The sequence below is a fragment of the Oncorhynchus tshawytscha genome, linkage group LG16, assembly GCF_018296145.1.
Source record: "Oncorhynchus tshawytscha isolate Ot180627B linkage group LG16, Otsh_v2.0, whole genome shotgun sequence".
Classification (NCBI taxonomy): Eukaryota; Metazoa; Chordata; class Actinopteri; order Salmoniformes; family Salmonidae; genus Oncorhynchus; species Oncorhynchus tshawytscha.
The window spans coordinates 25000809-25015596 of NC_056444.1; the positions used below are offsets into that span (position 1 = coordinate 25000809).

The window sequence follows — 14788 nt, forward strand, 5'->3', positions numbered from 1 at the left end:
CAGCAACATGAAAGAGAGGAGGATGGCATTGGAGCTTCTCTACAAGTAGGGTGATTCAACATGTTTTTTTCTTTACACACTTACACACACACACACACACACACACACACACACACACACACACACACACACACACACACACACACACACACACACACACACACACACACACACACACACACACACACACACACACACACACACACACACACACAGAAATCAGTGCTATGGACAGTCATATGATATTTAGATTACGTAGAATTTTGGGGAGGAATCTTTTAGTTGTCACTGTATTAGACTAAACATAGCTTGTTAAATTACGTTGAGATGTTGAAGTTGAAATGGTGCTGGAATAGAGGATGCAGCTCCTATTTTCTTTGCGACTTGCAGTGACTCTCCAGTGTTTTAAATCAATAGTTGTTTAGTAGTCCGAACATTTTGGAAAGATTAACTTGATTGTCCATGCTGTATTAACTTGATTGATCATGCTATATTAACTTGATTGTCCATGCTGTATTAACTTGATTGACCATGCTGTATTAACTTGATTGACCATGCTGTATTAACTTGATTGACCATGCTGTATTAACTTGATTGACCATGCTGTATTAACTTGATTGACCATGCTGTATTAACTTGATTGACCATGCTGTATTAACTTGATTGACCATACTGTATTAACTTGATTGATCATGCTGTATTAACTGATTGACCATGCTGTATTAACTTGATTGATCATGCTGTATTAACTTGATTGATCATGCTGTATTAACTGATTGACCATGCTGTATTAACTTGATTGACCATGCTGTATTAACTTGATTGACCATGCTGTATTAACTTGATTGACCATGCTGTATTAACTTGATTGATCATGCTGTATTAACTGATTGACCATGCTGTATTAACTGATTGACCATGCTGTATTAACTTGATTGACCATGCTGTATTAACTTGATTGACCATGCTGTATTAACTGATTGACCATGCTGTATTAACTTGATTGACCATGCTGTATTAACTTGATTGACCATGCTGTATTAACTTGATTGACCATGCTGTATTAACTTGATTGACCATGCTGTATTAACTTGATTGACCATGCTGTATTAACTTGATTGACCATGCTGTATTAACTTGATTGACCATGCTGTATTAACTTGATTGACCATGCTGTATTAACTTGATTGACCATGCTGTATTAACTTGATTGATCATGCTATATTAACTTGATTGTCCATGCTGTATTAACTTGATTGACCATGCTGTATTAACTTGATTGACCATGCTGTATTAACTTGATTGACCATGCTGTATTAACTTGATTGACCATGCTGTATTAACTTGATTGACCATGCTGTAGGTCATGTAACTGTTAGTTACATGCAAAATGCTTTGTGGACTTCACCAGACAGGTTGCTCTCCGGTTTTGTAATGAAACAAAGGTGTGGTTGAATTTATTGTGTTGTCTTATTGTCTCGGCCTTAGGCCTATATATCACAGTAGCAAGGGACATGAACTAACAGGTTATAGAGCAAACAATGCAATTATCACAACACATACAGTAGGTTGTAATATGGCTTTTCTTTCCTGGCTTGGCTTCCCCAGTAATTTTACCCACGCACCGCTACTGTCATGGCCTGCAGGCAGGAGGGTGGCTGCTGACTGACTGCCTTTACGATATGGCCTGAAGGCAGGAGGGTAGCTGCTGACTGACTGCCTCTACGACATGGCCTGAAGGCAGGAGTAGCTGCTGACTGACTGCCTTTACGATATGGCCTGAAGGCAGGAGGGTAGCTGCTAACTGACTTACGATTTGGCCTGCAGGCAGGAGGGTGGCTGCTGACTGACTCTACGACATGGCCTGCAGGTAGGAGGGTGGCTGCTGACTGACTGACTCTACGACATGGCCTGCAGGCAGGAGGGTGGCTGCTGACTGACTCTACGATATGGCCTGCAGGCAGGAGGGTGGCTGCTGACTGACTCTACGACATGGCCTGCAGGCAGGAGGGTGGCTGCTGACTGACTGACTCTACGACATGGCCTGCAGGCAGGAGGGTGGCTGCTGACTGACTCTACGACATGGCCTGCAGGCAGGAGGGTGGCTGCTAACTGACTCTACGATATGGCCTGCAGGCAGGAGGGTAGCTGCTGACTGACTCTACGACATGGCCTGTAGGCAGGAGGATGGCTGCTGACTGACTCTACAATATGGCCTGCAGGCAGGAGGGTAGCTGCTGACTGACTCTACGACATGGCCTGCAGGCAGGAGGGTGGCTGCTGACTGACTGACTCTACAATATGGCCTGCAGGCAGGAGGGTAGCTGCTGACTGACTCTACGACATGGCCTGCAGGCAGGAGGATGGCTGCTGACTGACTCTACGATATGGCCTGCAGGCAGGAGGGTAGCTGGCCTGCAGGCCTGTAGGCAAGAGGATGGCTGCTGACTGACTCTGGCCTGCAGGCAGGAGGGTAGCTGCTGACTGACTCTACATGGCCTGCAGGCAGGAGGGTGGCTGCTGACTGACTGACTCTACAATATGGCCTGCAGGCAGGAGGGTAGCTGCTGACTGACTCTACGACATGGCCTGCAGGCAGGAGGGTGGCTGCTAACTGACTCTACGATATGGCCTGCAGGCAGGAGGGTAGCTGCTGACTGACTCTACGACATGGCCTGCAGGCAGGAGGGTGGCTGCTGACTGACTTCCTCCATGGCATCATAAATGCAGCTGATAGAGTGTGGGTCAGACTTAATCAAACAAGAATACTGCAGGTACCCTCCTGTGGACACACACACCTTAGGAGGCACACGCACACACACATGCACGCACACGCATGTAAAGCAAGCAGACACACAAATGAAAATAAAATGTCTCTTACCACCATGCCTGTCTTCAATAATAGATAGTGTACTGTCTGAGTGACGTCTGCCGCATGCATCAAGTTGTGGTAGGGATTCTTATGTTTGCTGTAGCCCACCTCCAAGGCTTCCACAAAGGACACCAGGGCAGAGATAGGGATCTGAACAACAAACGAAAACAACAGAACTCAGCCAGTGACCCGAGGGAAATCTCTCATTCTGGCTCTTACACAGATTGGCTTTTCTCAGCTAAAAAGTTACTTCCTCTCATCGCCTCCTGTCCTTCATTGTAGCGATCTGAAATAGTTGACCAGCCTAATGATGAGCTTCAACCATAGTGTTTTCACCAAGTATTTTCCAATCAGTCAAGATGAAGGGGAGGAGGAGAGAAAATCTTTATTGAAGCAATTGATTCCCTTCTCCCTGAGCAAAAAATGTTAAATGGGTATTTGTTGCTATGCATTTATCAACACAGACTTTGATATCCTTGTGATGCAGGTCCAGATAGTCGTACAACCTCTGAGACCTTCTGATACAATGGAATTAAAATCGACATAAAAGAACGTCACTCATCAATGCCCACAGGGGGGGGTAGATAAGGGAGTGGGAGAGAATGAGATGCAGTCCAGTTCTGATCAGCTTACCTTGAAGCGATTGATGAGGTCATATCTTGTGAGCAGCTCGTAGAATATGAATTTCAACGCATGGTCCCCACTCGCGTCATTCAGGGCAAACACGTCAAAAGACCACATGTCCACGTGCTGCGAGAGGGAGTCATTGTCAGAACAAGTATTGAAAGACTATATCAGATATGAATGTGTCTGTAAAGCAAATCATTGAGGAGGAGCAGGGAGGGAGTGTCTTATAAAAATGAAAATTGGGTGCATCTCATACATGTTATTTTCCTTTATATTGCTATATTCAAGTGTTATTTCACAATAAATGCACCTTATTGAAAGCATGACCATTTGAAAAGCAGAGTCTAAATGAAAAGACATTAAGTCTCAGAGGTAAGTAGGCATGTTTTTACATCAGGCGTTATTTCTAGTTTGTTTGATGATACAGTATGTTACATGAATTTAAAGCCAGGGGTTGTTAGCAGTCATAACATGAACCTCAGTAATAACGAACAAGAACAGAATCCCCATGTACAGCTAAAGGTGAGTTATTACTACGATTATTCTCTCTCTCTACCTTACTCCCCCTTTCTCTCTCCATCACTCCCCATTCTCTCTCTCTCTCTCCTTCTATCCCCCATTGCCTCTCACTCCCTCTCTTTCCATCACTCCCCATTCTCTCTCCCTCCCTCACTCCCCCATCTCTCTCTCATTCTCTATACAACTCCCTCCCTCCCTCAATCCCTCCCTCTCTCTCTCTTTCCAACAAAGTTCTGTGGAGTTCTTCTGGCATGTCTGGTACAGGGACCATTTGAATTACAACACATTAAAGATTTAAATCTTTAAATTGGACGTTTTTGCCTGCTCTCCATCTCTGTCTCCCGCCACTGGCTTACACAGCCTGCAGGCACACTGAAAGAGAGAGATGGAGATGGAGAGAGAAAGAGAGATGGGCTGGAGCGAGCGAGAAGGGCAGAGGGAGAAAGAGAGAGAGGAACTGAGAGAGAGAGAGAGAGGTCAGGACAGCAGGCTGAATACAGAAGGAACAGGGGTAAGTAGCCAACAGAGCTTTTCATTTCAACACTGTGTTATTTAGCGGTTTTAGAGTAGAATCAGAAGAAAATAGCTCTGTGAGATAGCTGGAAGAAATCTAATAACAGTCAAGCCAGCCAGTGAAGGATTCATAAGGTGAGGCATGATGATATCACATCATCGGTAAGGATTGTTGCCACCCGGGGGCGGCCTGGGACAAGAGTTTGATCCTGGCATTTTATCCACACAAGCCCACATCACTGCACGCGCTTCCAAGTCTGTTAAAATAGGACTACAGATGTAATTGTATTTTATACCCATGTTATTGTTATTTCCAAACAAGAAACGTTGCAGTTGTTGGCACGGCACTCCATATCTCAAAGCTATATCAAATATCTTGGTTGTAAAATACATAGTTGCTATTGAGCTGAATATTGAGTGTTGAGAAAGAAAAATGCCTACAGGAAGCTGAGACCTTCCTCTCTCCAGCAGGGACAAGGGGACAAAGCTCCCAAAGCTGTGTTTTTCCCTCAATTGCATTTTGAAATATGATATGATCAGAACACATCTTTCTCTCGAGCGCATGGGAGGGCGCAGGCACAGGGGCAGGGCAGAAACTTTCATTACAGGAATCATGAAGATAATGCACCAAATCATAGTTTTAGCCACCCAAAAATTAGGAGGTTTTGAATGAGGTGACAATGTAGACTTTTATAGGCACCCTTTCATATTTTTTTGAACGATCCATGATCTTGACTGTCTGATGACAGAGTCTGAGAAGGTATTTTTGCTGATGCCACATTTGACTTTGAATGTGAGTTTGTGTGACCTCAGCTCACTCTTTCAGAAAACCAGGCTGGCCCGTTGTGGGAGGGGGGCCTGGCTGTTTCCCACTGATTAGTATAACAGATACATTTTTTGGGGTGTGTGTCAATTTCGATCAGCCCACCCAACATCAAAACAATTCCAGCCCATCTGGCATTTATCTGGCACTCCTCCTGTCTCAGTCTCCAGTATTTATGCTGCAGTAGTTTATGTGTCGGGGGGCTAGGGTCAGTTTGTTATATCTGGAGTATTTCTCCTGTCCAATTCGGTGTCCTGTGTGAATCTAAGTGTGCATTCTCTAATTCTCTCCTTCTCTCTTTCTTTCTCTCTCTCGGAGGACCTGAGCCCTAGGACCATTCCCCAGGACTACCTGACATGATGACTCCTTGCTGTCCCCAGTCCACCTGGCCATGCTGCTGCTCCAGATTCAACTGACCTGAGCCCTAGGACCATGCCCCAGGACTACCTGACATGATGACACCTTGCTGTCCCCAGTCCACCTGGCCATGCTGCTGCTCCAGTTTCAACTGTTCTGCCTTATTATTATTCGACCATGCTGGTCATTTATGAACATTTGAACATCTTGGCCATGTTCTGTTATAATCTCCACCCGGCACAGCCAGAAGAGGACTGGCCACCCCACATAGCCTGGTTCCTCTCTAGGTTTCTTCCTAGGTTTTGGCCTTTCTAGGGAGTTTTTCCTAGCCACCGTGCTTCTACACCTGCATTGCTTGCTGTTTGGGGTTTTAGGCTGGGTTTCTGTACAGCACTTTGAGATATCAGCTGATGTACGAAGAGCTATATAAATAAATTTGATTTGATTTGATTGACCAGAATTGCCAGATGACCAATCCACCATGCTATCAGTACATTGGTCTAAACTGTGCAGGGCTGGTCCAGTACGTTTATGACACAGAGTCCTGGTTTTCATTTGACTGGCTTTTCCTGGTTTGGTATGGATTCCGACCTCTCAAGGTTTAGGTTAACAGTTGTTGTACAGTTTTGTATAGTTATGAAATAGAAACAGTGCATGTCATGAGACAGTTTAGTTCATCTTACTGATGGGGTAGGAACGAGGTGTTGAACCCAAACCCCACGGGAGACCACATGTCATAATTTATGATGTGCATAAAACACAACACACTATTGACCTCTAATTGACCCCTGTGCCGCTGAGCAACCGGTTAGGGTTACCCAGATGGTTAGGTGCAGTGTGTGTGTGTGTGTGTGTGTGTGTGTGTGTGTGTGTGTGTGTGTGTGTGTGTGTGTGTGTGTGTGTGACGATAGCAGAGAAAGAGAGAGGTCTACTTTATCTTCACACCAGATTAAACAGATCAAACAAAACTCTAATTCGGTCATCTCTCTCTGCAGATGAAGAGTCATTACGTCATGAGGCATGAAAACATGGCACGCTACGCCACTATTACACAGCAATAACAACAACACATTACATGAAAATCCCTTCTATAAGATCAGCAGTGTATTAATACCTTGTGTTCTTTTGCATGGGAATAGGTCCTGTTTTCAGTAACCGGGACACAAATGATTACTCATTGCAGGACAGCCATTCAATAGTAAAAATAAATGGTATTTTTGTCAAATGCAGCTTTTACCCCCGTGTGTTCTGGCATCGGAAGAGAATGACTTGAAATGAAAGCATGCGGCCTGTATGTACTGTGATTCTACACATATCTATTCCATCATATACTGTGTATGAAATAGGGTGAAATTGTGAATGATGTATGGTTTTATCTTGGTTGCCCTGGCCTGTTTGGCGTACATCCCAGACCTGACCCTCTCTCCCCTCCAACCCGTTGGACTATCTCAGACTTCACCCTGCATTGTTGGCCTATCGCCGTCCGTGCCAGGACGCGGTTCTTAATACCTTGAGCACCGTGATCACGCTGGGTGGATAGCTTAATCCCACCATGTTGGACGTCCGGCGGTACATCCTGTCAGGGAGAGATAACACACACGCACACACACACACACACACACACACACACAATGTTAGGACACCCAGAGAGCCAAGGACCACTGATTGGTGGAGGTGGACGTGGGGAGATGGCTTGTGGTATTAGCATTTCAAGGGTACGGGGAGGATGGTTCTGGGGGAAATACCTCACAACAGGGATGTGAAGGGTGACCTTCCCAATTCTTATCATCTAGGCTGGGGTTTACCCTTCTACTGTGAAACTGATACATACTGTATGCTATCAAATACACCCACCCAGGACTTGGGCAGAGATTGCTGGATGCTGGATGCAGACACTTTCATGTATGGTTCTTTATGATAAGGCATTCTCTACAGGACAAAATTACTTTGAAAATACTTTGATGGCTCCATTGACAGTTGGCCAAAATATGGTACTCCCATCCATTAAAGGGATACATCAGGATGTTGAAAACAAGGCTCTTAATCTACTTCCCCAGAGGCAGATGAACTTGTGGATACCATTTGTATGTCTCTGTGTCCAGTATGAAGGAAGTTAGAAGTACTAAGGAAGTTAGAACAAGTCAGTTTGTCAAGTATCTGCCCTGCTAGAGCTGCCCCGGGCAACTGTAAGTGCTGTTATTGTGAAGTGGAAACATCTGGGAGTAATAAAGGTTGAGCCGCGAAGTGTTAGGCCACACAAGCTCACAGAACGGGATCACTGAAGCGCGTAGCACATAAAAATTCACTCAATACCGAGTTCCAAACTACTTCTATAAGCAACGTAAGCACAAGAACTGTTCTTCAAGAGCTGCATGAAATGGGTTTCCATGACCGAGCAGGTGCATACAAGCCTAAGATCACCATGCGCAATGCTAAGCATCTGCTGGAGTGGTGTAAAGCTCTCCGCCTTTGGACTCTGGAGCAGTGGAAACACGTTCTCTAGAGGGATGAATCATGCTTCACCATCTGGCAGTCTGATGGATGAATCTGGGTTTGGCGGATGCCAGGAGAACACTACCTGTCCGAATGCATAGTACCAATTGTAAAGTTTGGTGGGTGAGGAATATTGGTCTGTGGCTATTTTCCATGATTCAGGCTAGGCCCCTTAGTTCCAGTGAAGGGAAATCTTAAAGCTACAGCATAAAAACTTACAAGCTATGTGGCAACAAACTTTCCTGTTTTAGCATAACATTGCCCCCATGCACAAAGCGAGTTCCATACTGAAATGGTGTGTCGAGATCAGTGTGGAAGAACTTGACTAGCCTGCATAGAGCCCTGACCTCAACCCCATCGAACACCTTTGGGATGAATTGGAACACCGACTGCGAGACAGGTCTAATCGCCCAACATCAGTGCCCGATGTCACTAATGCTCTTGTGGCTGAATGGAAGCCCCTGCAGCAATGTTCCAACATCTAGTGGAAAGTCTTCCCAGAAGAGTGGAGAATGTTATAGCAGCAAAGTGTGGACCAATTCCATATTATTGCCTATGATTTTGGAATGAGATGTTTGACGACTTTTGGAGATCTTGTGTATTTGTAGGATAATCGACCTCTTCACAAATACACTGAGAGTGTGTTACTGTCAGTGCTGATCTCCCAGTTTAGTAAACATGCTACATGTTCGGAGGACATTGGATAACAAACTAACCTCTCAACAAATATCCCAGCCTGCACTGCGTGTACGATGCTGCGGAAGCGTGGTTTCTCTTCGGTCCGGCGCAGCATCAGACCCATCTGACGCGTGAAGGTGGAGGCCAGCCAATCACGAACCTCTGATGGCACAGAATCCGACTGGATGTCACTGAGCTCATCCTCCGTGTCCACCAATCGCCTGCGGAGAGGGACGGACACACGCACACACATGTATGTCCAAATACACGCATGAACGCACACACACACACACACACACACACACACACACACACACACACACACACACACACACACACACACACACACACACACAGCAGGGCCTATCTCTTCTCATCAATAATGTTTCAATCAAGTTAAAATAACTACTTTGTTTCGGGCACTTGATAAGTTCTTCATTAAAACCCAATTCTGCTCTTTTTCTCTCTAACAAATATGTGTAGACAGAGGAGGGAGAGAGAGAGGGGAATACAGAGAGAGAGAGAGAGAGAGATTGAGATCTTACTGAAAAAACATGTGATGATATTTCAAATGAATGTTCACGTGGATATTTTTCACATGATATTTCATAGGTGATGCCCTGCATAAAAAAATAAATCATTCATTATGATGTCCCTGGAACGTCACGAGGTCGCAGTGTTTTCAACTTACATATTAGACACATGATAACATTGTTCATGTTTATTTATACTGTAATTATTATTCAACATGTCCTCATCTGGGATTTGAACTTACAACCTTTTGGTTCACGGCATTCCGATCTTCCTGCTATGTCACCATGTCGGTGTCAATAACTCATTTCCCCTGTATTTCAACACTTTGGTCAAAAATACAAATTGCTGGAATAAGTCAATGAAATCAATGATGAGAGAATAAACCGATTAACTGAATTAGCAGTGCAGAGATGTATTATAGGTCATGAATCTGTAGGAGACTTCTGAAAATTAAAACTTTGTGGGGCATCAGAAAGATCAGCATACCCCAAATCCAGAGATTGTGAGTTCAAATCCCAGGTGGGGTCATATTGAAAGGTCAGCACTAAGTGATCATGTCAAGTGTAATCATATTGATTAAAGATGTTTACACTATTTCACTTCCTACCTTAAAACCCCCATACCATTTCATCACTTCTTATCCAAAAAACACATGTGAAATGTTTCGCTTTTTTCACATCTTTTAAATTAGAGTTCCCATGTTAACACCACCTTTTCGCATGTGAGGGGAATAACATGTTTTAAATATTTCATGTGTGAAAATTATAATTTTCATATGTGAAAACCTAAATCTCACATGTGGAATTTGATTTTCATGTGAAAAGGTTTCATGTGAAAATTGAATTAGCCTTTCACCTTTCACATGAAAAACATTCACATGTGAAAATCCAACTTGAAGTTTTACATGTGAAAATGTTCAAATGTTATCAAATGTATAGTTTCATGGTATCACTTGTTGAAAATGTGGGTCCTCATGTTGTCACATGTACTTCACATCAGATCATGTTGTCACATGTACTTCACATCAGATCATGTTGTCACATGTACTTCACATCAGATCATGTTGTCACATGTACTTCACATCAGATCATGTTGTCACATGTACTTCACATCAGATCATGTTGTCACATGTACTTCACATCAGATCATGTTGTCACATGTACTTCACATCAGATCATGTTGTCACATGTACTTCACATCAGATCATGTTGTCACATGTACTTCACATCAGATCATGTTTTCACATGTACTTCACATCAGATCATGTTGTCACATGTACTTCACATCAGATCATGTTGTCACATGTACTTCACATCAGATCATGTTGTCACATGTACTTCACATCAGATCATGTTGTCACATGTACTTCACATCAGATCATGTTGTCACCAACTCAATGTTTTCATATCTGTAGTTTCATGTTATCACTTGTTGCTTTTACATGTTTTCACTTTTTGACATTCATTTCACCTAAGATCACATGTAACATTCATGTGGTTTTTCCACAAGGAAGAGAGAAAGAGCAGGAGGGCAAGAGACAGATGGAGAGAGAGAAGGAGAATGAGAACATAACATTCAATAGGACAGAACCTTTTGAGAAATAACTCGGCTCACACAGAATATGTCAGATACTGTATGTAATGTGTATAGTGGCGTTGACCAATCTACTGGACAGTCGTGCCAATGATAAGATATCCATACCGTGTCTCCTCAATGTACACAGACTCCAGGACTGAGGCTGCATACTCCAAGTTCTTCTTGAGGTCGACGACGGATGCCTCTCCTCGTTCCAACTGTTTCACCAAGCATCGCAACCTGAAGAAAAGCAACAAAAAAACACATCTCATGAGTTTTGATGCTTCAACAGTTGCAGGCACCAAAAGTTTGATTGTGCCACCGTATTGGCAGAACAATTGCCGTAATGCGCGTGTTTTTATGCATGTCCTATTAAGCGTGGCTTATTTTTCAGAATTAAGTGGACTTGTTACATCACACACTACCCTGAAAAGGAGAAATAGCATACATTCATTCCACTGCCCCGTGGCTGTATACTGAAACTACACATGCCATGATGAATACATTAAAAAAACTGTTGTCCTGAAAGTAAAAAGGCATATGTGGATCATAATCCTATTTGGTTATGGTAAAGGTAGACAGAGATCTACATTTAGACAGTCACCTGGTACACCTCCATGTTACACCCACCAATGGCACAGAGACAGCAGCTTCACTACTAGCCCTGCGCTAACTATGTTTGTAATATATTAACAAAACATGATTAAACAATGAATTAACATGTTTGACACCTTACTGAGGAGGGATGTGGAGGTTCGAGTAACTGGTAGATGAACATTATTTGGTCAAGTTAAATGAATAAGGAAGGATGCTAGGTTAACTAAGGAGAGAGGAAGCTATTCCGCTGTGTATTCATGCATGCCACACTGTTGGCTGGACAAGCAGTATGACACACACACACACACACAGATCTAACAGCCAATAGAGGCCTGCTAGCCAAAGCCCACTCTGCCAGAGTCTAAATCCCAGCAATCACAACCCCCTTAAAGAGCCAGCCCAGTCTGCCCTAATACAACATGCCACAGCTGCTTTCAAATGGCACAAATGCCCAAGTCACAGTCCATTTGTACAGACATGTAGGTTTTGTAAAAGGAGAACTCAGGCTAGGATTCAATCCAACACAGATTAACACCCTGGACACAGCAATAGACTTTTAAAAGCAATTTCCCCAACATTCACAAGATCACGTTCACTGTAAATGCTGAGGATGTCAGTTCAAGCTGAAATCACCATTAACCATCAACCATAGCGTAAAGGTATTTTTTTCTGCATTTTTTAAAATCCTGGTCTCTTTCCAACAACTCCTAACCCTGGTGTGCTGGCTGAACTCTAAGCTATTTGATACGCAAGTCAATAATATAGGGAAACTAAGGAGAATAGAGCAGAGATCTGCAGGGGTATTTCATGCTTTTTAAAAGAGCAAAAATCCCATGTAATCAGAATGCCCAGCCAAGAACACCCATGTCAGAGGATACTGATCACCTCATCAAAACAGCATCGCAACTATCATACGATTACACAGTTGGATGATTGACAGATTGTTGTTATGGTGACAGGGGTCTACACTGTCATCGCTACAGTCGACAGGCCCTCTGAGATAATTTCTAGTCTTTCTCATCCTCTTGGACGACACGGGCTTGTGAACTGGCACACAGACCAGGGAAAACACTAGCAAGACACACATACACACGCTTACGCACACACATACACAAACACACACCAGCTGACATGCAAGAAAAAAACTTTGCAAAAACTCAATTGGAACTACAAAGAGCAAACAGCGATAATCGTGCTGCAAACAAAGCCCAGTAAACAGCAGCTCAGGTGTAAAGCAGAGAGCTGATTGGTATTTACAGCAGGAGCATCTGGGAAAGCAGTGTGTGACACTATAATAACTCTTCCTAGCTAGACTAAAGATTAGCTCCCGCTAATGACTCTCACCTCTACACACCTCTGCTTGATTATTGCACTGACTGTGTGCGTGTGTGTGTGTGTGTGTGTGTGTGTGTGTGTGTGTGTGTGTGTGTGTGTGTGTGTGTGTGCGTGTGTCTGAATGCATGACTGTGTTGTGTCTCTATTTCTTCATGCGAAATGTGATTGTGAATACGGGTGAGACTTTTTAAATGCATGCTGTACTGTCTGTGCAGTTTTTAGGTGTGTGTTTGTACTGTATGTGAGTGTGTACAGGCTAGTCTCATGGACTAGACGTAACATAGTAAATGTAAATCCATTCCATTTGGTATGAAATGTTACGTTTGCTATGGTTATGTTTGCTATGGGTACATAAGACAGAAGGTTACTTAAAGTTAAAAAAAGCAGGGGTGGGTGGGTGGGTGGTTGGTCGGGGTTGGTGGGTCAACGTATAACGTGAATGTCTGGCAACCCAAAGGTTGTGTGTTCAAATCTCATCACAGACAACTTTAGCTAATTAGCACCTTTGCAACTACTTACTACTTTTGAGTTACTTTGCAACTACTTAAGCATGTTAGCTAACCTTTCTCCTAACCCTAATCTTAACCTCAACTCTAACCTTAACCCTAACGTTAGATTTAGCTGCCTAGCCGCCTAGCTAACGTTGGCCACAACAAATTGTAATTCGTAACATATCATAGCTATTGCAAATTCGTAACATATTGCACAAATTACGATTCGTAATATGTCATACCAGTTGTAATTTGTAATATATCACATGAAAATTAATACATAGCATAGTAAACTTAACATATTACTAATTTGAGTGGCCCAGATGTTTCATCTGCCCCTGAGTCCAGGTTGGTGTCTATCTGTGCTTTATTGACAGCCGGTCTGTTGACGTCGTCAATGTCACTAGTTTGTAGTCACACCTTCATCATAAGTATGACACAATGTCACAAGTGTAAGGGTTTATATGTCAGCTCTGGTGATGAAAGCAGAATTTGTGTTTGAGTGTGCACGTTTAGGCTCTAATGTGTGAGTGTGAGTGCATCCGAGTGTAATTGTAGGTAAACGTGTCTGTGTGTAAATGCATGACTAATATGTGAGCACATGAGCACAATGTGTGTTTTAAGTGTGTCTGTGTATGTCTGTGTGTGTTTGTTAGGGAGTGTGGGGGGCACACATGGGGACAGGTTTGACCCAATTCTTCCCACAGCTGCTTGGGCCTCACAAGGTACAAACAGACAGGGGAGAGAGATGAAGGGTGAAATCACAAATGCACTACTCCATGGATTTAACTGTGTTGTTATTCACTTCTCCTTCTGCCATTACAGGAGAAGAGACCAAGAGGAATATTTCAACCTAGAATTCCTAGTCATTACATTCCTATTTGATCGAAAGGTAGATAAGGTAGCTCTTGTGGCAGAATAATCCGTAAGGTCACAGTAATTTGGTATGATAAACTAATTAGCAAATAAGGCACATATCTATCTATCACCTGTCAGCAGAGGGCGGCAGAGACCGTTCTAGATTCATTAACGACACGCAGGTGTGTCCTATTTACTCATTATGATTTTCCTGCTAAAAGCCGTGTGCTTTCTGTTGTCCTTTGCAGAAGCTTGAATTGTTTACTGTGTGTGGTTGTTAACCGAGGGAGTTTTCGAGACTTAGTGTTGGTTCTTTTTTCAAGTCTACTGTGATCCTGCGGCTACTGTTTCTTAGTAAAGTATTATGTTTATCCTTAACCACTGATTCCTCGTCTGGACTCTTCTCTGCACCTGGGCCCAACCTCACCACGTCACAATATCTAGATGAAAATACATCACTGTTCTGTAGAAAAACACTGGGTCAAGTTCATAATAGGTTGACTGAACAACCTACTG

General features: G+C 43.3%; 1 protein-coding gene across 5 annotated transcripts in view; it reads right to left on the reverse strand.

Moving 5' to 3' along the window:
- The window catches only part of pde1ca (phosphodiesterase 1C, calmodulin-dependent a), a 113021-nt gene that overhangs the window by 39707 nt on the left and 58526 nt on the right, over positions 1 to 14788 (reverse strand). For all 5 annotated transcript variants that reach the window (XM_042299015.1, XM_042299016.1, XM_042299014.1 and 2 more), the window contains exons 3-7: positions 11118 to 11231; positions 8921 to 9103; positions 7221 to 7287; positions 3506 to 3622; positions 2882 to 3022 (exon numbers count right to left, since the gene is read on the reverse strand). In XM_042299015.1, coding sequence (XP_042154949.1) covers positions 2882 to 3022; positions 3506 to 3622; positions 7221 to 7287; positions 8921 to 9103; positions 11118 to 11231 — 622 coding nt within the window. The remainder of the gene's footprint in view (positions 1 to 2881; positions 3023 to 3505; positions 3623 to 7220; positions 7288 to 8920; positions 9104 to 11117; positions 11232 to 14788) is intronic.